Here is a 22,965-nt window from a genome sequence, read left to right as displayed (position 1 = left end):
TAATCCACAACTTTCCTATTACTTTTTATTGATTTTTTTTAATTAAATTATAAAATTAATTTTTTTTTTTTTTTTTTTTTTTTGTATTTAGTTCAAGAAATTTAAAATATCATATAGATCTCAGGAAGGACCAAAAAAATTATATTAATTTTTACAGTATTGTTTTATTTTATTTTATTATGAATTACTTAACCTAAATAAATGTGATTTACATGAACAATTATTTAAGTTGCATTTTCAAATAAACTATAAACATGAGTATTTGCAGGCTTCTATTTCCTCCAAAATCTAAAGCAATTTTGGATTAAAAAATTGTTCTGCCATTTTCATCGTTTAGAAGCTTTGAGTTATACAGCTGCTAAGCTTTTCACTTCTCAAGTTTAAAAAGAGGTGATCGGAGAGTTAATCATCTCACATAGATCTCACATCGGTTGAAGAAGGAAATGAAACATTCTTTATAAGAGTGTGGAACTTGCTCCCTAACAGACTCGTTTTGAAACCGTGAAACTAACGACGATACAAAACAGGCCAAAGCATACAATACCTAATAGCGGTGGGTCGATTCATCACTGTGTGTCCTTCCAGCCTTCATGAGTTCGAGTTAAACAACAATTCACCGGTGCCTACAGCCCTGTCGAATTCAACTGAACATGTTAGCTAGCCTCCATTTCCAACTAGTGGCGTACATCTGAAAATTACGTCAAATACAGACATGTACTTGTATTTTGAGAAACAGACGACAAAAGTTGATATCATCTACGGTACAGGTTTAAAATCAAGATGAAGGATCTCTCCAAAATTGGCTTTTTGATCAGTGATTTACCAGTCACTATTCGATTCAAAAATCAAAGATAGAGATACATCTGCTCCCGAATCACCTACAAACTGAAAAAGGCTCTTTACATACTGAAGCAAGCCCCGAGAGTATGGAATGAAAGAATTGATGCATACTTCATGCAAGAAGGATTTGTGAAATGCCTTTATAAACCTTATATGCAAAAGTGAACTCATGGAGATCCCAACGTTACATACAGTGACTTTAGCTAAGGTTGCCAGCACTTTGTTGCTAAAAGACATTGTTTTGGTTGGCTGAGTTAGAAGCTTTGTACCTGAAGATGTGTGTCTTGACGAATTGGCTCGAAGATAATTTCCAATGCTCGTTCGGATGTAATGGCTTCAGCATAAGCTTGGCTTTGTGTTCATTACATGGAGCATTATAGAACTGAACCAAATATTAAATGCATATCCATTCAATCTAAAGAGTATATAAATTGACACAAACTGAGCTAGTGAAAATCAGGAATGTATTACCCTGTTTCATGGACTACAATCTATTCTTTCAAGAATGGAACATGAACCACAAATGCTTGCAATAACATCGAGGAAACTTAACCACAGATAAATACTAATACAACCTTCGAGAGATACAATAGCTCAACTGTAACAATCCAAGACCACCGCTAGTACATATTGTCCTTTTTGAGTTTTCTCTTTCGAACTTTCCCTTGAGATTTTTGAAACGCATATGCTAGGGAGAGGTTTCCACACTCTTATAAAGAATGCTTTGACTCCTCCTGTGGCTGGGATCTCACAATCCACCCCCCTTCTGGACCTAGCATCCCCGTTGTTCTCTTCTCCAATCGATGTGGGACTCCCAATCCACGTTGGTACATCACTCTGTATTTGACTCTGATACCATTTACAAGAGCCCAAGCACATCACTAGTAGATATTGTCCTTTTTTGGGTTTTCCTTTTCATGCTTCCCCTCAAAGTTCTTAAATCGCATCTATTAGGGAGAGGTTTCCACACTCTTATAAAGAATGTTTCGTTCTCCTCCTCAACCGAGGTGGGATCTCACAATCCACCCCCTTTCTAGACCTAGCGTCACTATTGTTCTCTTCTCCAATCGATGTGGGACCTCCAATTCACGCTGGCACATTGCCCGATATCTGGCTCTGATACCATTTACAAGAGCCCAAGCACATCACTAGTAGATATTATCCTTTTTGGGTTTTTCTTTGCATGCTTCCCCTCAAAGTTCTTAAATCACATCTACTAAGGAGAGGTTTCCACACCCTTATAAAGAATGTTTCGTTCTCCTCCTCAACCGATTTGATATCTCACATAAACTCTATATTCTAACGCTCAAAATCCTCACTCGACTCCTAAACAAACCAATAGTTGAAAGTCGTGCACGGTGTACCTTTACTAGTCAGCAACAACATCACTTTCAAACATGTACAACCAACCAAGATGTTACACTCACACCAGATGCTAAAAAAACTACAAAATCTGCAGGCACGCAAGGAATAATTGAAGCCCTACAAATTTAACTTAGTATCAGCCAGAGCCAGAGAACTTTTCATTTTTCTTTAGCTTCACAGTTACAAAGGAAATATCAACTTCCTTAGTTCATTCTAGGTGTCTAAGCATCACCAATGTTCAGCAAAAATCTATTCAAACCACAGATTGATATAACTGATATGGATAATTGACATATTCTATAGACCGTATAAAGCTACAATGTCATCAAATAAATCACAGCAAAGCCCTAAACATGCAGCCGACAGAAGCAAGAAATATCTAAGAAAAACTTGGCAACATTTATATCCACCAAAGTTATAAATAGCAGATAATGCATATCTTGAAATCATCTGAACTGTGAAACATAGATCATAATTTGAAGGCGACTTACAATGCCGAGACTGCAAAGATCTTCCCAAGAATCATCGCGACTTGATACGGAATCCATAGCGAATCAATTGGCACTGCAAATTAAACGTAAATCAACGAAACCTGAAACTCTCCAGCTCTCTCCACATCTAAATTTTAGCAAAATCCGGCCTCCAAAACCCCTTCAAATCCAGAGAAATTAAGGTCGTAGGCATAGATGAAGTGAGAGGCGCAAAAGCTCGACCAAAATGACGCGCGAATTTGGTGCATTTGTTTGAAATTTAGATTTATAAGACAAATTCTCAAGACTTTAATTTAAGAATTATGAACACAAAATTGAAATTTAAACCTTATATTCAAATATAATATTTAAAAAATATATTATTTATAAAATATATCTTAAATATTATATATTAATATTCTTATTATTTATAGTATATTTTATTTTATTCTCGATATTTAATTAGTTTATATTTGGTGATAGGTATTAGTTGCTACCTTGTATCCCATTTAAAATTTAGGAATATCCATGAGAATACACCTGTTCTAATTGTATTTCTCATTCTTAACAATATTTATTAAATTAATTAATTAATTTTAAAAAATTTAAGTTGTTAGTGACCAATTAAAAAAAACTCAAAATTATAAATTACAAAATTTAAAATTTAAGGATAAACTTATAATTATTTTAATTTTTAGTAAAATCTATGCAAACCTCAAATGTGTAGTTTCACGAGTTTATTTATATTTTATATTAATTATGACATTTTTCATAAATTTGATAACACTTAAATAAAGGTATTTTTTTAGGAGGTTCTTCCCGTGTAAACGCTCTTTAATAGAACTTTAGTTAGTTTATCGTGACCAGGAAACTATCAGTTTCGCTTGGTGGACCGAGAATACCCGACTTATCAATTTATCCGATAAATTATTGGGGGCTCATGTAGCCCATGTTGGATTAATTGTATTCTGGAACAATAAATCTATTCGAAATAACTTATTTCATTTGCGAGACGAATAACGAGTTGAATTAGATATCCGTCGTATATAAAGAGTTAATATTTTATTTTAAAACATATATTTTTTATTGGTTTTATAATATTGAGATGAGATTGACCGATCGTATCTATTTTTATTTTATTTTAGTTATTTTTATATATATTTACAAATAAGACAGTCATACTTAGTTTTTTTTTTTTAAATAAAAAATTGTTTGATTTGTTAAAAGAATATATCTTAAAATAAATTTCATAATATTATTTTGTTAATTCAAATAATTATAAATTCTATTATTATTTTTATATATCTTTAATAATTAAAAAAAAATCTAAAATCATATATTTTGTTTTCAAAATTTAAGATAAAATATCATTCAAAATATATTTTTAATGAAATAAAAATAAAATATTTTATTTTTTCACAGATTCTGCCTCCATTATTCGACCAACTAAATTTATTTAATTAAATACTCTTAATTTTTTATTCAAATTTTATTTATATGAATATAATTCCAAGTATATTAAATCAAATAATATATAAAAAAAAAACAGAAGAAAAAAAAAACAAAATAAAATCAAATAACATTTTCTAATATTTTCTTTAGTAATATAATTCCAAGTATATTAAGTTTTAGTTTTTTATTTTTAATTTTTTAATTTTATGGTTATGCTCTATCACTTCCATCTTCGAAAATACAACTCAAACTGACCTATGTCGAAGTCGAGGAAAAGACGGGGCTAGGGGCGGTTTTGGAATAAACTTCCGAGCCCATATATGTTTTCCATTGATAGTATACTTCATTTTTGGCTGTCCTTGAAGAACGTCGTTTATAGTAGCGGCTGACCAAAACACTATACGAGCAAACAATGCTTGTTCATTCGGCGGTACTTCTTGCATTTGAAACATTTCTATGCAATCGCCATAGTTCACGGTGAAAAATTCTTGGACCTCCCTCTCATTCACTGGATAGCCCTTGGAAAACGTTACAAAAATTGATCTTTCATCCGGCGGTACCTTAATAAATAAGAAAACGTTAAATTAATAAAAATATTTCTAAACTTTTTTTATTCATAAAAATATAAATAAAACACACCCAATCTCTACTATCAACGGCTATATGAAAAGAAGGCGGCTGAGACGGTAATGGGGTACCGGCGGTGGCGGCGGCCGCCGCCGCCGCCGTGAGTTGTCGTTGATTTATGGCTGTGATCATAATATCTGTCATAGCTCTAAAACAGACCTCGTTCTGAATTCTAGCCACCCCTTCAACGGCCGCCGTCCGGTTGGCATAGAGAATCCGAAGAGAAATTTCCTTGGTCATGAAAATTTGTGTGAGAGGAATATTATTGCTGCGGTCATCGGAGGACGGCGGTGTGTGGTCGGAGGCAATGCAGGCGAGAGCGGTGACGGCTTCATTGGCGAGGTCGTTGATAAAATTGAGTGGCAATTGGAGCATTCGGTAAACGGTGTTGCGAAAACCGGCTCGTTCGAGCCATAGCCAAAACGCCATTATTTGCAGAGCTTCAATGGGGTCTCTGCCAATGTTGATGGTGAGTATGGTGTAGAGTTGTCTGTCGATTTTGTGGAATAAATTGAATTCCTCTTGAGAGATGAACGTGGAAGAAGAAGCTGAAAAAATTGGAGTTGAGGGTAAAGGATAAGCCATTTGCTTCTATTCCAATTTCAACTTCACGTTTTAATTTATAGAAACATAAACAAATAAAATTCAAATTCAAATTTAAATATCGAAGATTACATTTATGTTATCTAAATCTGGGCGTCATGAATTCATTGAAAATAACGAGCACGAATCTAAAAGATGACCCAATAAACTGCACGACATGAGTAGGAATCGAATCGAGCATGCCCTTTTGGAACTTAAAGGATGACCCAAGAAACTTCCCTTATACATATCGGGACTTTTGGTAACCCAGTTCTTTTTAAGGAGTACGTCTCGAGATAGAGTGTCAGTCGTCAAGGCAGCTTGTAGTTGTTGCAAGCTGGAACTAGTAATAGCTTATGGCTAGAGTCAAGAATACTGACCTGTAACACGGAAACTAATTTCGAACCAGCTTTTTGTTCTTCTTGAAAGTCAAGAATACTAACCCGTAACACGAGTAATGAAAACCCTATTTCAGTGTAACTTTTTCTCGTATATTTTGAAAGTACAACGATATGGAATTAGAGTATAATCGAAGGGTTTTTGGGTTTCTCAAAGTTACCCAAATAAAATATAAACATTACTATAAAATGTCATAATAAGTTGAATGCTATACTAAGAGCGCTAACCCGTTTTTAAAATGATTATGCTAGAAAGGTTTTAAGAATGGTTATCTCACAATAAGAGGTCTGTTTGGGCTTCCTTGAGGTTTTAGAAACGGTTATTTCACAATCTGGGTGAGGTCATGCTCGTCCAAAGCGTGTTGCCCATGACAAGTCAAATCCTTTATGTCTTTCCATGTTATCGTGTTTTAGTTTTGTATTTTTAAGAAGTACTATGTTTCGGAAAAATCATGTCTAGGCCTGCCAAACATAAATGTGTTAGAATGTATAGGGGATATGACTAATTGTCAACTTCTCCCTACCCAAGGTTATATAATGTGAGCCGTTGTTGTTACTCTCTTGCTTGCTTATATAACGTCTCTTTCAAAATCTCTCTCTTCCCTCGTTTTCCTAAATCTTCTTCTTTAACCGAAGCTAGAGGCTCGAGCATATGTCGCTTGGCCGTAGGCGCGTAAGAACGAATTGATTTAGCTCACTTGTCGTTGAAAAAGTGAGTGCCGCACAATCGCAAGTCTGCTGCCATCAAGAGTGCGATTGTGACAACTGACACACCTCTCGGTATAAAGCTCTAATACCATTTGTATCAGTCAAAGTCAAGATTAAAATCTAAATTTTAATTGTAGGGGTTAAATAAAACTCTCAATTTAATTTAATTAATTTTTTTTCGAAGGTTTAATAATTAAATTTATAATTTTAAAAATGGAGAGATATTAGGGGAGGAAGTGTTTTTTAACCGCGGTAAATTACATTTTACAGCAGTTCGCAAATGAGGGTATGGCTAGGATATAATGGGCCGTAAAAGCCGAAAACTATGGGCTTGGGCTCTATATAATGGGCCGTAAAGGCCGAAAACTATGGGCTTGGGCTCTATATAATGGGCCGTAAAGGCCGAAAACTATGGGCTTGGGCTCACATCATACTACTGGATTCTTAAAGCCCACAGCGATTGACTGTCTTCCTCGGGTGTGTTGCCCGAGCTCAGTTCGGCGCTTTTGAGTTGCACAAAGCCGCCACTGAACGGCGAAGGACAGCGAATATCACGTCCAGAAATGGCCGCCGGAAATAGAATCGAAGCTTATGAGGATTTCGTTGAAGTCCATGGTTTGCTCCTCGCCGCCTCCGGACTTCCTCAATCTTTACACCGTCAACTGTTTCAGAAACTGACTTCGGAGACCTTTGACGGTGGCGCTCACTTTCAAGTCGAACCGTTCGAGGATGGACGCTGTAGACGGCTCGTCCTCTCCTCGGACTTCATGGCCAAGGAATCGCACGTGTTCCTCGTCGACCATGCCTGGACTTTCCGTCTCTCCGACGCTTACAATCAGGTTATATTCTTATACTGAATTTGTTACTTCATTTCTAAGGTTACTGAAGTGAGTTACTCTTGTTAACTTGGGAATGGTTGCGTGCGGACAGTTGCTGGAAGTGCCGGGATTGGCCGAGAGAATGGCGTCCTTGATGTGTGTAGATGTTGATATGAATTTGGATGAGGACGCGAAAGAGGAAGAAGTAGATCAACAGAGTGTTTGGGAACTATTGGAGAGTGAAATACATGGCGCGAAAGAAAAAGGAAATGACTCTGTGAGATGGTTGGAGCTTGAGGATCTTCAAATTGATGATGATACACTCTTGTCCCTCGATTTGCCAACTAAGTTTCCGGTATTTCTGTCAGTTGAGAAAAAAATTTGACGTAAAATGTTATAATCGAAAACTGATATAAACTCAATGTTGAACTGGTTGCATTGCGATGATTATAATTACAATGCTTATAGTTTTCCTGTGAATATTATAGAAAAAGTAGAATTTGTAATCAAAATTTTGATGATATCACTTTTCAGGAGAATGTATTTTGATATAGCATACTGAATATTTCAACAAATTTTCAGTAATATTGGAAATAGAAATCTCTCTTAATATAACTTTCTACTTTCTGATTTCGTAGCTATGGATATTTTCATATACTAGTCTTAAAAGTGCATTTTGTTTCTTCTGATTTAGGATTTACTGGCACTTAGCTTGACTGGAAACAAGCTTAGTAATGTAGATGTGGTCGCTCAGGAAGTTGCTAAATTTAAACATCTTAGAGCACTTTGGTTGAACAATAATCCTGCTGTAGAAAACTGGTATGTATGATAGTCCAGTGGTGCAAAATATTCTTGTGTCTTCATGCTTAAATTAATGCGTGCATTTCAGAAGTGTTCTGAAAGCTTCCTTTACAGTGATGAGAACCTGCAGCAGAATGTTCTTGATGGATCTCCAAATTTGGAAATCTACAACTCACGATTTACTCGTAACTTTTCTGAGTGGGCATTGGGCTTTTGTGGAGATATATATGAAAAGGATAATCCTGGAAGCATCTACCCAGCTGATCACTCATTGCAGGACGTTACTAGTCTAGACCTTTCACATAGATGTATTCACAATTTAAACAACAAGGTGAGAATTCTGCAGCTATATTGGTTAGTGTGTTATTATCTCGAAGGAAATGTAAACTCTTAAGCACTGGTTTGGCATTTGAATGTGTGCTATTTATCTTGAAAGTTGGACTGATGGTTATGGCATTTGAATGTGTGCTATTTATCTTGAAAGTTGGACTGATGGTTATGGCATTTGAATGTACCAGTTATGACTACTAGTTAGTTTCACATGGTTTGATGATCCTCTTAGTTATCCTTCTCAGGCCTTTTCTCCTGTTGAGTTGCCATCTCTCACGTACTTGAATCTTCGGGGAAATCCCTTGGAACAGAATTCAGTTGGTGACTTGTTGGAAATCCTGAAGGGATTTCCTTGCTTAAGTTCTCTGGAGGTATTTGTCAAAATTAGTCTATCTTCTATGGTATCCTGCTCTAAGAGTTTGTTTGTAAATAGCTGTTAGTATCTGTACCCTTCATATTTGGTTCTGCAGGTGGATATTCCTGGTCCTCTTGGAGAGAAGGCTGTAGACATTATTGAATCTCTCCCTAACCTGCATACTCTGAATAGCATTGACGTAAAAAAAATATTGAATTCTGGAAAGCATGTCATTGATTCAATGCTTCTGCCGCGCCTCCCTGAGTGGACTCCTGAAGAGCCTCTCCCTGATCGAGTTATAAATGCAATGTGGCAATATTTGATGACATACAGACTAGCAGATGAGGAAAAGATTGATGAAACCTCTGTTTGGTATGTTGTTTATCAACTGAATTCAAGTTACTTTTCCACCTTTTCCAGCAAGTGCACATTTTTAATCTTTTTATCTGGAGCTCTTTGCAGGTACGTGATGGATGAGCTAGGTTCAGCTTTGCGGCATAGTGATGAGCCAAATTTCAGAGTGGCTCCTTTCCTCTTCATGCCAGATGGAAAGCTAGCGTCAGCCATAAGGTTACTTTACACCCTATTCTTTCCCTTCACTTTCTAAGCATGCTCTATGTATTATTGCGCCTTTATGAAAAAATGATCATTTAATTTTTGTTTACAGCTTCACCATATTATGGCCTATCCTCGATGTTCAGAAAGGTGACGAATGCACTCGTGATTATCTCTTTGGCATTGGGGAGGACAAACAACGGTCTGCTAGACTTACAGCTTGGTTTCATACTCCACAAAACTATTTTGTTCATGTACTTCCCTACTGATAAATCCCTTATCTTGTTCATTTCCATAGCTGCACATTGCTAAGTTCGAATCTAATGTAGAGAAATTATTTCAGGAGTATGAGAAATACATCAGGAATCTGCAGTCAAAAGCGTTGGCTTCGCCCATACCTCAAACCACATCAAACACTGAAGGACGACATCAGATCAAAGGAAGCACTTTACGTGTTTACACTGACAATCCTCAAGTTGAAGAATATTTAAACCGCCCTGAATTTATAATTAGTACGTACTAGAACTATTTTTATTATGTCAGAATACATTAGTTGTTACAACTCAAGTCCACTATTAGTAGATATTGTCCTCTTTGGGCTTTAGGCTTCCCCTCAAGGTTTTTAGAACACGTCTGCTAGGGGAGGTTTCTACACCCTTGTTCTCCTCCCCAACCAATATGGGATACTCACGTTAGTATTTTGCTCTAATGTAGATTGAGCCAAAGTACTTCCAAAAAATCAATCACATCAGGCATATGTGGTTATCTTGATTTTTTTTTTCCCTTTCCTAGGTCAGAAATTAAATTCAGTTTTGTTCCAAGAATTGTACTTCATTTAATACTTTGATCTTATGTTGATCTTTCTCTTAGATAGTTTTAAAAAAATTTGTGCAATTTATTTCATTCCAGCTAGCGATCCGAAAGAGGCAGATATTATATGGACAAGTATGCAGATTGATGAGGAAACGAAGAAGGCTACTGGGATAACAGATCAGCAATATGTAAACCAATTTCCCTTTGAAGCTTGTCTTGTCATGAAACATCATTTGGCAGAGACTGTGGAGAAGGTAAACTATGGAAACTAACTCATATATATATATATATATACTTGGTTTTAAAAGGTCACTTATTTCTTCCTTCTCTAGTGTGGGCAATAATTCTTATTTCTTTCGGCCCAAATGATGCTAAATCAAAGAAATCTCACTTTTCTTACAGGCACATGGATGTCCCGAGTGGTTGCAGCCTACATACAATCTCGAGACACATTTATCCCAACTTATTGGTGATTATCTTGTGCGTAAAAGAGATGGTTTAAATAATTTATGGATACTGAAACCTTGGAATATGGCACGGACGATAGATACTACAGTCACCGACAACCTATCCGCTATTATCCGTCTCATGGAAACTGGTCCTAAGATATGTCAAAAGTATATTGAGCATCCTGCTCTGTTTAATGGGAAGAAGTTTGATCTGCGTTATATTGTACTTGTACGCAGTATGAAGCCTTTGGAAATCTTCCTCGCAGATTCTTTTTGGGTAATGTGAATTCTTGTGGTTGTAAATTTCTTGAATAATGCCTCTGTTCATCTTTCTTGCATAACCATGTTGAAATCCTTACTCAATTCCTTCCTTTTTCCAGGTTCGATTGGCAAATAATCCATATTCTTTAGAGAAGCAGAGTCTTTTCGAGTACGAGACTCACTTTACGGTTATGGTATGTTCTAATCTCCATCAGTTGTGATTAAAATGTAGCTTTATCGAGCAGTCGGTCTAGCTTACTATAGTTTTGGGTGCCCCAGAGAAATCAATTATGCTATTTTATTTTTAGATCATTTTTATAGACTCAAATGCTTTACTTGCAGAACTACCGTGGAAAATTAAATCATAAAAACATAGCAGACTTTGTCAAGGAATTTGAGCAAGAGCACAATGGTAAGCAAGCTTTGAATTTATCGACATCGACATTCTATCCTTCGACGTTCTATTAATTGTTCTCTTTCAACTAAGCTAAAATTTTTGTCCTGATGGGAATATTACAGTCAAGTGGTTGGATATCCATTCAAGAGTGAGAAGCATGATCCGGTCGGTTTTCGAGTCAGCTGCAGTGGTTCACCCTGAGATGCATAGTCCATTCTCTAGAGCCATGTATGGTCTGGATGTGATGCTTGATTCCTCTTTTCAACCAAAGCTATTGGAGGTTTGAACTAACACCATCTGCTTTCTGCTTTCATTATTTGAGATGCTTTTCATCATCTTTCAAATGACCATTTATGGCTTTTCGTGCTTTCGAGTCAAATGTCTATGCTGTTTTTACCAATCGTGCAATGTTCATCATCCCATTTGTTTAGGTGACTTACTGCCCTGATTGCACCAGAGCTTGCAAGTACGACGTCGAAAATGTTTTTGGAGATGGAATTATAAAAGGTCGAGAATTTTACAATGACGTATTTGGTTGCCTCTTCTTAAACGAAACTACGCATGCCACTCCATTGTAACTGAACCACAGCTCAATTTTGTAAACAGTAAATACCGGAGGATTTTCTCCTTTTCCTTTTTTTTTTGTTGAGGTTTGTATTATTAATTTGATGTCATGTTTTGTGTTGAAATTGGTATTCCAGATAGCTTCCATCATGTTTCAAAATGAGTGTTTTCTTATATCATATAATGCCCCAATTGATTGATTGCTTGTATGACTATAGAATAAGGACGCAAATATTACATCACCTCACTTATAAAATCAGCACATATTCTATTTCATCACCTCACTTATGAAAAAGCAACACGATTATCCAATAACATTGTAATAGTTCATTCCTGATTTATCTAGTTTTACAATAAATTTTAAGATAAAATAAAATAAATCTAGAGGATCTTGAAAGATTGAAATAAAGAAAAAACGAACCTTCGTTCCTTTACAGCTGCTGCCTGCATTTGGTCAAATGTTGGAGACCATAATGCAGGAGAAAACTCGGTCTAATCTGTCTGCTGCTCAATCAAATATTCAATAGAGAATAAATTTACCGTATGGAAGGCGGTTAGGCATCAACTCCCCTGCTGCTCTGATGCTTTTTTAGTGTTGAAATCCTCCTTTGCAATTCATTATTTGATAAACGCTCGCCTTCAAGCGCTCTCTCGAGCTTTGGCGCAACGATAAAAGGTCATTGCTTTAGCGAATTGAAGATGTTATTTGTTCCATCAAATGAAGGTAGTAGAATAAGCAGTGATGTACCTTAGCAGCTCGTGTACTCCATTCTCCTAGAATAGCTCTCAGTCTTTCATTTTCTTCTACATACTATTCATGGATGGCAAGATGTTAAATTCACAGATAGAAGGTTTTGCCCATATGCAATGTGTGAGAGGACGTCGGGTTGGATGATGTTCAAATTAGTACCTGCTTGTTGGTGATGAGTAATTTCTGAATCTCGGTATCCCTCTCAGCTATCACAGATCGAGCAAGCCTAAGTTCTGATGTTACCTGATTCATCTGCAACATATAATTCATATTGTTACGGAAAATTATGTTTGCTCGTGTGGTCAAAGTAATTTCTATGAGATCCCACATCAGTTGGAGAGCGGAAGGAAACATTCTTTACAAGGATGTAGAAACTTCTCTCTAACCCAAAGAGGACAATATCTACTAGTGGTAGGTTTAGGCATTTACAAATGGTATTAGAGCCAGACACTAGGCCATGAGTCAGCAAGGACGCTGAGTCCCAAAGGGGGGTGGATACCAGGCGACGTGTCAGCGAGGATATTGGATCTCGAAGGGGGTAGATTGTGAGATCCCACATCGATTGGAGAGGGAAACGAAACATTCTTTATAAGGGTGTAGAAACCTCTTCCTAGTAGACGTATTTTAAAAACCTTGAGGGGAAGCTCGAAAGGGAAAGCCTAAAAAGGACAATATCTGCTCGTGGTGAATTTGAGTTGTTAAACAACCATTTAAGCTGACAATATACTTCAAGGTCATGGAAGCACACTCACAGCAAACCAGCATAAGTTGGCCGAGTGATAAAAAACAGGACAGCAAAATCGAATATCTTTAAATAATACAAGTAGGATCTGACATCCCAAGAAATTAGTTGAATGCACATAAGTTGGATGTTATTAAAAATGAAATAAAAGCATAACCATAGTACTGTATGCAAGGCATACCTCAGCTGAAAGGGTCCTCAATTCCTGGTCACGAGCAGCTAGCATATGGGCAAGGTCAACCTGAAAAAGGAGCCACCGGTAACTACAGCCATTTTCATTCATATTACATTCCTTCACATATTCCTTCATCCTTGACTATCATGTGAGAAAATTTTCATTTTCATATACTCTAATGAAGTAGATAACAAAACCAGGAGACTTCAAGATCAAACGACAATATTATCTAAAAACACATCCAACAAACACTTCAAGATCAAACGATATTTATGTTGAATTTACTTTCTTTGTATTTATTATGAAATATTAAATATATCAATATATGCTAAAAAGAAACATTTCTCCAACATGTTTGTGTCCTACTTCATTTAAGAAATTGTCGTGTCGTCATGCTTGTGTTTGTGCTTCTTAGGCTCAGACACATGAATGATATCTTACAAACCGGTACAAACTTTAGTTAGACAAGTATTATACAGATAAAATCTAAAAAAAACATCAAATATCAGATTAACAATGATCACCTGAGGGGTGCTTCCATCGCTAGACCGTTCATATTTACTTAAGCACTCTTGCAACCGAAGAATCTGAGAGGTTCAGGAACAAAGGTTACAGGCTACACATCTAATGGGTACTAAATATCTACTTTACCAATTGAATGAGCTCCTTCCAATAGGAACAGGGAGAAGCGGCTGTGTGCCAAACCATTTTGAGGTAAGTATGTATATAAGGTTACTATATACCTCCTCATTTAGAAAATGAAGATTCTCTCGCTGATATTGCAACAGAGCCATTTGCTGATCAGAAAGTCGTCCGACATCATGATACCTGTTCCACCAAAGAATTCTTAATCTTTATTCATGTGAAGAAAACAACGAGTCATCTGAAATTACCACTATTTTCATAGGAGAAAAATGTAACTTCCCAAAAAACTCATAATCAATTAGAATCAAATAAGTATAGCGAAAATGTATTTGAACAATTATTTTCTAAGACACAGTGACTATCTAGACTCTAATACAGACTAAAGAGCAGCTTATAGTGATCAGTTTAATATAACCTTAGATCTTCCAAAGAAGTTGATTGCTGAAGTGGGGAATACAATGACTTCAAAACATCAGGCTGAGAATTTAATGAATTGTACTTTTGTACATAACCTGCATTAATCACATTAAATAAAAAGATGAATAAGTCCAATGAAATATGATTTAAAGGCTGGCAATATCTGATTCAGAAATGCTTTAAGAATCAGCTATGTTTCAAACATAAACGTGGCAAAGTCGGATAAAGTAAGGATAAAAAATTCCTTTAAGAGTTGATTAGAAGAGCCATAAAATTCTTTGGGAAATCAATCAAAAAAGTTACTGATAACTAGATTTTACAAAACAACATACTGAATGAGTGATTTTCTCTAAACTAATTAATAGCCAGCATTGCCAAGCACTAAAAACAATTGAAATTTCCTCATAATCACTATTGAGGCATGCAAAATCATCCCAAACACAACCACATTCTACTGGAAGAACCTTGGAAGCAAAACACTACCGTACACTGTGCAGCCATCTATGGCTCCATTTGGAATTGATTTTGCAGGCTTCAAAAGGCCTTTAAAGTGATTATGAGGAGAACTTTAACTATTTTCAGTGTTTGGAAAATTGACTATTGACAAATCAATTCCAGTCAATAAACGAAAACACTATTGGTACCAATCAACTCCTGAAGAGATCCCATGAATGCATAAAACTTACTGATATATATAATCATAAACGATCCAGCACATACTGCTTCAATTAACATAATCATCCTGCAGATGTAAAAGGGGCATCCAGCACAACATTTTGTCAGTAGTGTACAGCTAGCTAAAGATGGGGACATGGATTAAGTATGTAAACTAAGGAGTAAGCTTTGAAAGGAGAAGCTTCTAATGATACGATCAATAAGCAACAAAATGACAAAAAATGGAAAATTAAGGTAGGACATTTGCATACAGTCAGAATATGATAATAATGGAACATCCATGGTTGTAATAAAATCCAGAAAATATAAATAGAACATCTTTGGGTGATCAGATACATGGTCTTAATAAAAGATATCGCCATGGGAAGGTGAAGATGAAGGGAATGAAAGTAAAAAACAGTTAACTGGAAAAACTACTAGACAACATTCACATGTATAACCTCACTACCTCAGAATTAGGGGAATCGAAAGTGCACTGATTTGAGGTTCCCATACCATGACGAGTAAAAGGGCAGCAGTTCCTGATATTGAACAATTATTTAAAATCGGGATCCACCATCGTCGAAAAATGTAAAACACGTAAAAACGCTTCATTGCCATGTGGCATTTAGCAACACCACAAAAATGTGAAGATTTTTAAAGACCGAGTCAGCACAGCTATCTAACATACCATATGCAGTAACTGCGAAAGGTAGACGAACAATATGCTTTAACTTCTGGCTAAAGCTATAATAACCCTGCAAATGAGAAAGAAAAAAAAAATCCATTCAAATGCATTGTAAACCACAGAACATGAAATGAAACACCAGATTGACCAAAAGACAGGCTTCCTTCAAGAAAACATATTACAACAGAAATAACTAATCTACCAGATCGCAAACGTTCAACCAACAGAAAACGAAGTCATCACTAAGGAAAACATTTTCACTTCATCACCAATATCAATCAATAGTACTTTTAGTTCATATCGCAACTTCAATCTTTAAAACCTTCAACCTCTTCAAATTTGCAAAGGAAAGAGGAAACAAAAAAAAATTCTTCATTGATAAATGTAAGTACCTGCAAACGAATTTTATGAACTTGGTATACTAGATACTGCTGAAAGATACCTGAAATAGTAAACCGCGGTTTAATTTCTAAACAAGTATAAAGTTTCATTGAATTATTGAGCAAAGAAATTATATGTCAAGATGTTGTGTTAAAATGGTAGAGTTCAACAGCTCGAATTCCTAAGAATGAACTAAATAGAAACTTTTAGCCTTGCAATGACGAAAAGTAAACTGGCTACATAAATAACAGAAAATAAAATTGTCACTTCGTCAGAAAATAGTTAGTTTTAGTTTATCTGAGTAAGTATAGCTCTGGACTTTATTAGAACACCTGTGAGCATCAACAGAACAACATCACAACTGCAGAGCAACGGTTCAACCAAGTGCTTTATAGGATGAAAAATCCATGGTGCTCCAATAGCCAGAGCAGCATAGCCAACCTAAATCGGGGAGAAACGCGATCATTTCAGCCTTTTCAAACAAAGTAATACAGTAAGCCAGCCAATTCAAGAACTATCAAACTTTTCCTAACTAGAATTACAAATGAATTTTGGTTCATTTAGATGGAGATTATACTTGCCAAAACAAGACAATAAATTATGCTCCCAATTGTTCTTGCAGGCTTCCGATGACCAAATAATGGCGCCTCATGCAGTATATCAAGAAACCTGTACCAGTCCAATGAAGGAACTATCAATACCGAAGGAAGATAGACAGTAAAAAACATTCAGGCGAGTCGATTCAACATTCGACAGTCGGATTCGTACTGAAATCACGAAGAATACTACAGAGTGTTAAACGAACACGACTCTCCACAATGGTATGATATTGTCCACTTTAAGCATAAGCTCTCGTGGCTTTCCTTTGGGCTTCCCCAAAAGGCCTCATTCCAATGGAGATAGTATTCCTTGATTATAAACCTATGATCATTCCCTAAATTAGCCGATGTGTGACTTTCATCATCCAAAAACATTCAGGCAAGTCGATTCAACGTCCGACAGTCGGATTCGTACTGAAATCACGAAGAATACTACAGAGGAATAACTAAAATTGAAATTTCCAAAAACATAGAAATAGCGGAGTTTGAATTCAAACAATCGGACGCTTGAAATAAACAGAATAAATGCAATCAAACGCTTGAAATTTATGGAAAATTTTACATCGCGTTGTCTTGAGATGATGTTGCGCGCGAAGAGGCGTGCCTCTCCGCTGCCATGTTTGGAATGTAGATGCTTAAACGGAGATGGAAGAAGAATTGGACACGGAATTGCGCAGTGGAAGCTGTTCGTTACCGCCAATTTTGCTTCTCCGATTTCGATGATCGGTGATTTTTCCAGAGAGAGAGAGAGAGAGACTGATTCTTCTGCAACAAATTTCAGCATAGGTATCTTTTGGTCGTAACGGAATGAGTACGAGATGACTGACGAGTTAATATTCTTACCGCCAACTCACGGGTTGAAATGTCAAGATCACTTAATATTCTTCACAACATTATTAATAAATTTTAAATCAAAATTACTTACCTTCTAAAAGCATTTATCCTCAATCTCAAATATATTTGTTGAACTTTTTTTTTTTTTTAATTTTATAATTAATATTTGTGTTCATAAAAGTTTTTTTTTTTTTTTTTTTTTTTTTTTTTTACAAAATATATTCTAACAAAAGAAGAACGAATTCAGAAAAGATTTTCAACCTTTAAACTCTCTTGGCAGCTATCTGACATGGGATGTATTGGGATCTAGAAATATTTTGTGATGAACGTAAAAAAACCTCTTTGAATTTGCTAAAAATTTTGGAATTCATTTATTTCTCTTGGGTTTTCATGTAACCGGATTGTATGGTTCGGGAATATGGGTATCTGATCCTTATGGATTAATCGGAAGGGTACAAGCTGTAAATCCTGCGTGGGGTGTCGAAGGGTTTCATCCTTTTGTTCCGGACGGAATAGTCTCTCATCATATTGCAGCAGGTGCATTGGGCATATTAGTGTCTGCCTCAACGTCTATACAAAGAATTACGTATGGGAAATAGAATTACGTATGGGAAATATTGAAACCGTCCTACAATCAACGTGACACTTTAGTTGCTTAGTGTTTTACTTTCTTCGTTTTTTATATTTATCATTCTTAACAAATTGTGTCAACCACAAAAATTCAGAATTCGAGATATATAAATAATTGTACAATAAAAGAAACTGACAATTCTCGAAAGCCAATTACAGTGACAATTTGAATATCTATATAATACTTATCCATCGTTAATAAATTAATGTTTCTCTCTAAAATTTTTATCATTAGTTCTCTCGGTATAACTTTTATCTAACGCCTTCTAAAATCTCAAATATAATATTCTTTTCATTCCCAATAAACATTAAAACTAAAATTAAATCTAAAAAAAAGGAATTGAAAGAAAATAAGTTTATTTGTAATGAAAGGTTCTGAGTTCTAGACAGTGCCACATAGTACAGAAATTAATACCCTGAAGAGAGCTACCACTGCCAGTACCTTATGAAGACAACAAATCCAAGAACCACTGAATATGCAAATTTACAAGAGCTTCTTAATCTTATAACCAATACATTATAATATCACAGTCTGTATTAAATAATAACTCCATGACTTGGGAACTTTAATTTGCAGACTGATCCACCATACCCATACCTTAATATCGCGGTAAGAAGCTTTGCCGTTCTCCAACTCTAAGCGACAATGGGGTATGAAGCACAAGTTGCAACACCTGAAACAGCCCAAATATTTTTATCAATATAGGAACCCATGAAGAACACTTGGCCACTATTTGTTTGGTTTCCTGTTACCATCTCATTGTTACAATAACCAGAAATTATTTAACATAATATTGGTACAATGTGATTGTGTTTAGATAACGAAAAAGATCTATCGCAATGAAGTCGATAAGATTACCGTCGTTGAATTAATAGAGATTGTCAAATGTACCATAAATTTATATTCAATGGTTATTATTTGAGTTTAAATTCAACAGATATATTAGAGAGCAAATAAGCAGGAAAACAAATTTTGAACTAAAGAAAACTTACCACACATGTTCTTGCCCATCTCCATCTTGAAGTAGCCATTGTCACCCCACTTTGATCCCCATGAGTTCTTTATAAGCCAGTATGGGACACCATCTTCAACCCCATAACCAACTGCTAGCACGGCGTGGTTTACATCCTGCCAGTTGAAACCAGAAACTGTCAGACGTGATCTTATCACGTTACCATGCCACTGCTGGCTGACTGATGATGATGACATTCATGTCAAACTTTTTACAGAGCGAACAAAATAGTTAATGCTAACCTGAGGAGAACTGCCGCATGAGTTACTGGTGTAAACTCCTTTTGAATATAAGCGAAAACCTTTCACCACTTGAAATGCTACGCTTACTGGTCGAACAAAAGCAACGGCATGCTTCAATTCATCTTCAGCGCCCTGCATATATAGCCACTAACAATTAGAAAAGATCGTAACACGGTTTTTTTGAATACTTTATTAGAGTGAGAAGTTAACTAAGCTTGTGCCAACCCTGTTAACCGTTCAACCCTACTGCTAGCAAATTTTGAACTCTTGGATTTTTCCTTAAGGTTTTGAAAACACGTCTGTTAGGGAGAGGTTTACACACCAAATGGTGTTTCGTTCTCCTCCCCAACCGATATGGGATCTCACAATCCACCCCCTATAGGGCCCAGCGTCCTCGCTGGCACTCGTTCCCTTCTCCAATTGATGTGGGACCCCCCAATCTACCCCTTTGGGGTCTAGGGTTCTTGCTGGCACACCGCCTTGTGTCCACCCCTCTTTGGGCACATCGCACGATGTCTAACTCTGATACCATCTGTAATAGTCCAAGCCTATCGCTAGCAAATATTGTCTTTTTTGGGTTTTCCCTTGAGTTTCCCCTAGGTTTCCACACCTTTATAAGGAGTGCTTCATTCTCCTCTCCAACTGAACCAACTAAACCAGTACGAGATCTCCCATAATGGAAATTGGTCCTTGCACTTACAAGAGTGATGTTCACAGAATCGACGACTTTGACTCCAACATTCTCAGACATGTATTTGCATTCGCCGTTCTTTGCAGTGTAAGGATATGCTGCTTCAGTGGCAAGGCCACCATTGTACTTGATGTATTCAAAAGCTTGGGAAGGCAGTCCACCATTACAGCCAAAGTTGTTAAAAGCTCCTGCACAGTCCACCAGCTGCTGCTCGGACAGGGAGATTCCCTCTCCATGTGCTTGTCTATAGGCCGCTTCAAGAGCTCCAGTTGTACTGCAACGGCAAAACAAAAGAAACTTTATGAATAAATATTGGGTGGCCCTGAGCACCTTATCCCTATATTTCTATCCTCGACCAAGTGGAAAAGATAGAGCTAACCTGAATGTCCAGCAAGAACCACAGTGGCCTTGATCTTTAACAGGGCTGACAATGCCATCATCTCTCCAATCTTTCTGCATAGCGGACGTAGACAGGATGTAAACAAAGACTCAGCGTAAAAAAATTGTTTGAATGCGTGTACTTCTAAACTAAGATAGACCCGATTCTCAAAATTCGGTTGGTGGCAAACCGTAACTTTCTTAAATGAATATCATAGTTTCATTTGATCACTTGTATGCAGTGAAATTAGAGTGTTCCATAGTAGCTCATGCTTGGACAAAAAGATTGGCTGTTCATCCCAAATTGCCGATAAAGTTTGTCTTGGATTCAAAGAGAAATAAATACAAAAAATTCAAAATTCAAATTTTGCTTCCACTGCAAAGAATGGGAAAAATGTTTGTATAATAAACTGGAACGTAAACTTTTGCAGAAAACATAGGTCAGTTATGACGAGATAAAACAGAACTATAGAAGTCAGTCAGACTAAACCAAAATCATTTGGGTCAGAATTCTTGTAATGTTCACTCTCCAGCTTGTTCAAACAAAATATCAGTAATTCAGGATTCAAGTTGTCGACAGTGGAGGTAAGGATATACCGATTCAGGAAGAACGACATTAGTCAGTTTGTGGTTGCCTTTCGCGGTAGCAGAGCAGTTTTGAGCAGCTCCTAGCCTGTGTTTCTTGAACTCTTCCCACGTCCAATCCGCAAAGTCTGCAGCAATAAAAAATACGTTAAGCGAGATAATTATCAGTAGAATCCCTCGAACAGATAGCCATCCGAATCACAAGTCAAAATAATTATCTTATTTCCACAACGAACAAATCGATAAATTCTCATAAACCTACATTTCAAGCGAACTATTCAAAATCAGACATCAATCCTACGACTTACGATTGAGACCAAGTTTGTAAGAAAGGCCTTGTCTATTAGTCGATTTGATCAGTTCCAAACTCTCCAAGAAAATTCCGAAACGAAGCTTCAACTCCTCCGCCGTCTCATACCTCTTCCCATACCTGAAACAATCCACAACAATCTCACCTGAGTACAAAAACAAGCCAAACTACAAGGAATGGATCATAGAGACACGATCGAATGAACCTGTGAGCGAATCGAGCGAATCGGAGAGCGTGACGAGTGTGACCAACGACTCGAACGACCTCCGACTCCAACTCCCGGAGACGGTCAGAGACCATTCGTATGGGATTGGAATCATCGAAGACGGATCCGGCAACAGCGCAGGAAAGAACCAGAAGAACAGAGGAGACGAAGAGCAAACGGGGAGCCATTTCCACGGGCAGCTTCTCACTCTCAGTCTTCTTCCCTCCACAGAGTTAGGAAAGAAGACGAAACCCAATGCGCTATTTAGCAGTGGAAAATGGGGAATCTGATGAGAGCAATTTTCAGGCTTCCCTTATTAAAATACCCTTCCATAAATAAATAAACAATTATTTTTCTATTTTTTCGACATAAATTAAATCCGGAGAAATTAAGAAAATAAGCATAATTTTTCATTATACTTTAAATATTTAAACTTTTTTTTTTTTAATCTAAAAGTATATTCTCATTATTATGTGTATTTTTAAATAAAATTATTATTACTATTTTTTTAAATTTGATGAAAAAAATCTTAATTACTATTCTTAAAATTAAATAATACTAATAAAAGACATGCGTATTTTAGCGAATAATAAATTAAAAAACACCAATAATTAAGAATGGGCAAATAATCAAATTGGTAAATAAGGCCCAATGATATCCAGCCACGTGTTGGAACGTTGGTTGCGTGGCAGCGGTCTTTTTCAAGCTGGCGTACATGATGACGTGGACGAATTATCTTTAAGTTTACTACGAAGATATTTTAAAGATATTCGTGTATTCTTCTCTATATATATATATATATATATTTTTTTTTTTGTCAAAATATCTTGATTGCATGTGGGGAATGAGATAAAAAATAAATTAGATCAATTATTAAATCTTTATAATAATTCAGATTTGGTACGCAACCAATTAAAATTTGGGTCGTCGTTGACATAAACTACCTATACGTAACGATCTGTATTCAAGCCTTCAACCCCACTAACGTCAACACAAAAACCGCTTGACATAGCCTTCGATCTTATTAAATTGTATTGGTGTTTGGTTCTCTACCGGTTAAATCTGTCACTTTGGTCTTACTACATCTTTAGACGGGTTTGAAATCATATGAGTTATCGCTTTTTGGGAGTTTTCAAAACAATTCGACGCACTCCTCCATCTCGTAATCTTGGTTCTCAGCCGACTGGCACACTTCTATGTCGATTTTGAAACTTCACTCGATCGTGTTTGGATCATTCGT

The 22,965-nt window shown here is 36.3% G+C and overlaps 4 protein-coding genes and 1 long non-coding RNA gene across 7 annotated transcripts; 1 reads left to right on the top strand and 4 right to left on the bottom strand.

The window, feature by feature from the left end:
• Positions 1-431: 431 nt before the first annotated feature.
• On the bottom strand, positions 432-2,936 carry LOC111793988 (uncharacterized). Of its 2 annotated transcripts, XR_015420823.1 has the most exons (4): positions 2,697-2,936; positions 1,110-1,222; positions 824-878; positions 432-631 (listed from the first exon to the last, which is right to left on the bottom strand). It is a non-coding gene; the product is annotated as an uncharacterized LOC111793988 (long non-coding RNA). The 2 variants fall into 2 exon arrangements; XR_015420824.1 differs by lacking the exon at positions 824-878.
• A 1,436-nt stretch (positions 2,937-4,372) lies between these two features.
• On the bottom strand, positions 4,373-5,339 carry LOC147793002 (uncharacterized). Its single transcript, XM_087123168.1, has 2 exons — positions 4,767-5,339; positions 4,373-4,687 (listed from the first exon to the last, which is right to left on the bottom strand). The coding sequence occupies exons 1-2, from the start codon at positions 5,337-5,339 to the stop codon at positions 4,373-4,375; spliced, it is 888 nt and encodes a 295-aa protein (XP_086979294.1).
• A 1,584-nt stretch (positions 5,340-6,923) lies between these two features.
• Positions 6,924-11,961, top strand: LOC111793194 (tubulin-tyrosine ligase). The gene is made up of 15 exons (XM_023674970.2): positions 6,924-7,281; positions 7,373-7,615; positions 7,955-8,079; positions 8,176-8,392; positions 8,637-8,762; positions 8,862-9,118; positions 9,209-9,316; positions 9,414-9,555; positions 9,645-9,813; positions 10,211-10,368; positions 10,517-10,840; positions 10,944-11,018; positions 11,167-11,236; positions 11,344-11,501; positions 11,653-11,961. Exons 1-15 carry the CDS (start codon positions 7,006-7,008, stop codon positions 11,797-11,799), a joined length of 2,595 nt encoding a protein of 864 aa, XP_023530738.2. The 5' UTR covers positions 6,924-7,005; the 3' UTR covers positions 11,800-11,961.
• A 72-nt stretch (positions 11,962-12,033) lies between these two features.
• Positions 12,034-17,665, bottom strand: LOC111793195 (protein FIP1). Of its 2 annotated transcripts, none has more exons than XM_023674972.2 (14): positions 17,400-17,665; positions 16,820-16,907; positions 16,571-16,679; positions 16,250-16,299; positions 15,861-15,927; positions 15,639-15,711; positions 15,202-15,257; positions 14,514-14,610; positions 14,197-14,281; positions 13,978-14,040; positions 13,460-13,519; positions 12,696-12,788; positions 12,534-12,596; positions 12,034-12,441 (listed from the first exon to the last, which is right to left on the bottom strand). In XM_023674972.2, the coding sequence occupies exons 1-14, from the start codon at positions 17,453-17,455 to the stop codon at positions 12,340-12,342; spliced, it is 1,062 nt and encodes a 353-aa protein (XP_023530740.2). In that variant the 5' UTR covers positions 17,456-17,665; the 3' UTR covers positions 12,034-12,339. The 2 variants fall into 2 exon arrangements, with proteins under 2 accessions (XP_023530740.2, XP_086979472.1); XM_087123346.1 differs by having other exon boundaries at positions 16,816-16,907; positions 17,400-17,447.
• Positions 17,666-18,641: 976 nt separating this feature from the next.
• LOC111793834 (pro-cathepsin H) lies at positions 18,642-22,027 on the bottom strand. Its single transcript, XM_023675892.2, has 8 exons — positions 21,726-22,027; positions 21,519-21,640; positions 21,223-21,338; positions 20,627-20,700; positions 20,257-20,521; positions 19,557-19,688; positions 19,295-19,430; positions 18,642-18,975 (listed from the first exon to the last, which is right to left on the bottom strand). Exons 1-8 carry the CDS (start codon positions 21,911-21,913, stop codon positions 18,938-18,940), a joined length of 1,071 nt encoding a protein of 356 aa, XP_023531660.2. The 5' UTR covers positions 21,914-22,027; the 3' UTR covers positions 18,642-18,937.
• Between the last annotated feature and the right edge of the window lie 938 nt (positions 22,028-22,965).

Source organism: Cucurbita pepo, chromosome 4, assembly GCF_057944985.1.
Source record: "Cucurbita pepo subsp. pepo isolate OVF chromosome 4, ASM5794498v1, whole genome shotgun sequence".
Taxonomy (NCBI): domain Eukaryota; kingdom Viridiplantae; phylum Streptophyta; class Magnoliopsida; order Cucurbitales; family Cucurbitaceae; genus Cucurbita; species Cucurbita pepo.
The sequence above is the reverse complement of the archived record's forward strand: the minus strand, read 5'-3'. Positions and strand labels throughout refer to the sequence as shown.

Bases quoted from the DNA above. Each gene is read 5' to 3' on its own strand.
- LOC147793002 (XM_087123168.1), bottom strand. From the start codon at position 5,339: ATGGCTTATCCTTTACCCTCAACTCCAATTTTTTCAGCTTCTTCTTCC. The intron at 4,688-4,766 runs GTGTGTTTTATT...TTATTTATTAAG, and splicing joins CCGTTGATAGTAGAGATTGG to GTACCGCCGGATGAAAGATC.
- LOC111793194 (XM_023674970.2), top strand. From the start codon at position 7,006: ATGGCCGCCGGAAATAGAATCGAAGCTTATGAGGATTTCGTTGAAGTC. The intron at 10,841-10,943 runs GTAATGTGAATT...TCCTTTTTCCAG, and splicing joins TCCTCGCAGATTCTTTTTGG to GTTCGATTGGCAAATAATCC. The intron at 11,019-11,166 runs GTATGTTCTAAT...CTTTACTTGCAG, and splicing joins AGACTCACTTTACGGTTATG to AACTACCGTGGAAAATTAAA.
- LOC111793195 (XM_023674972.2), bottom strand. From the start codon at position 17,455: ATGGCAGCGGAGAGGCACGCCTCTTCGCGCGCAACATCATCTCAAGAC. The intron at 15,928-16,249 runs GTACTTACATTT...TCTCATTTGCAG, and splicing joins TTCATAAAATTCGTTTGCAG to GGTTATTATAGCTTTAGCCA. The intron at 15,258-15,638 runs GTAGTGAGGTTA...TTACATCTGCAG, and splicing joins TCGATTCCCCTAATTCTGAG to GATGATTATGTTAATTGAAG.
- LOC111793834 (XM_023675892.2), bottom strand. From the start codon at position 21,913: ATGGCTCCCCGTTTGCTCTTCGTCTCCTCTGTTCTTCTGGTTCTTTCC. The intron at 21,641-21,725 runs GTTCATTCGATC...GGATTGTTTCAG, and splicing joins TTCGCTCGATTCGCTCACAG to GTATGGGAAGAGGTATGAGA. The intron at 20,701-21,222 runs GTATATCCTTAC...TCCGCTATGCAG, and splicing joins ATGTCGTTCTTCCTGAATCG to AAAGATTGGAGAGATGATGG.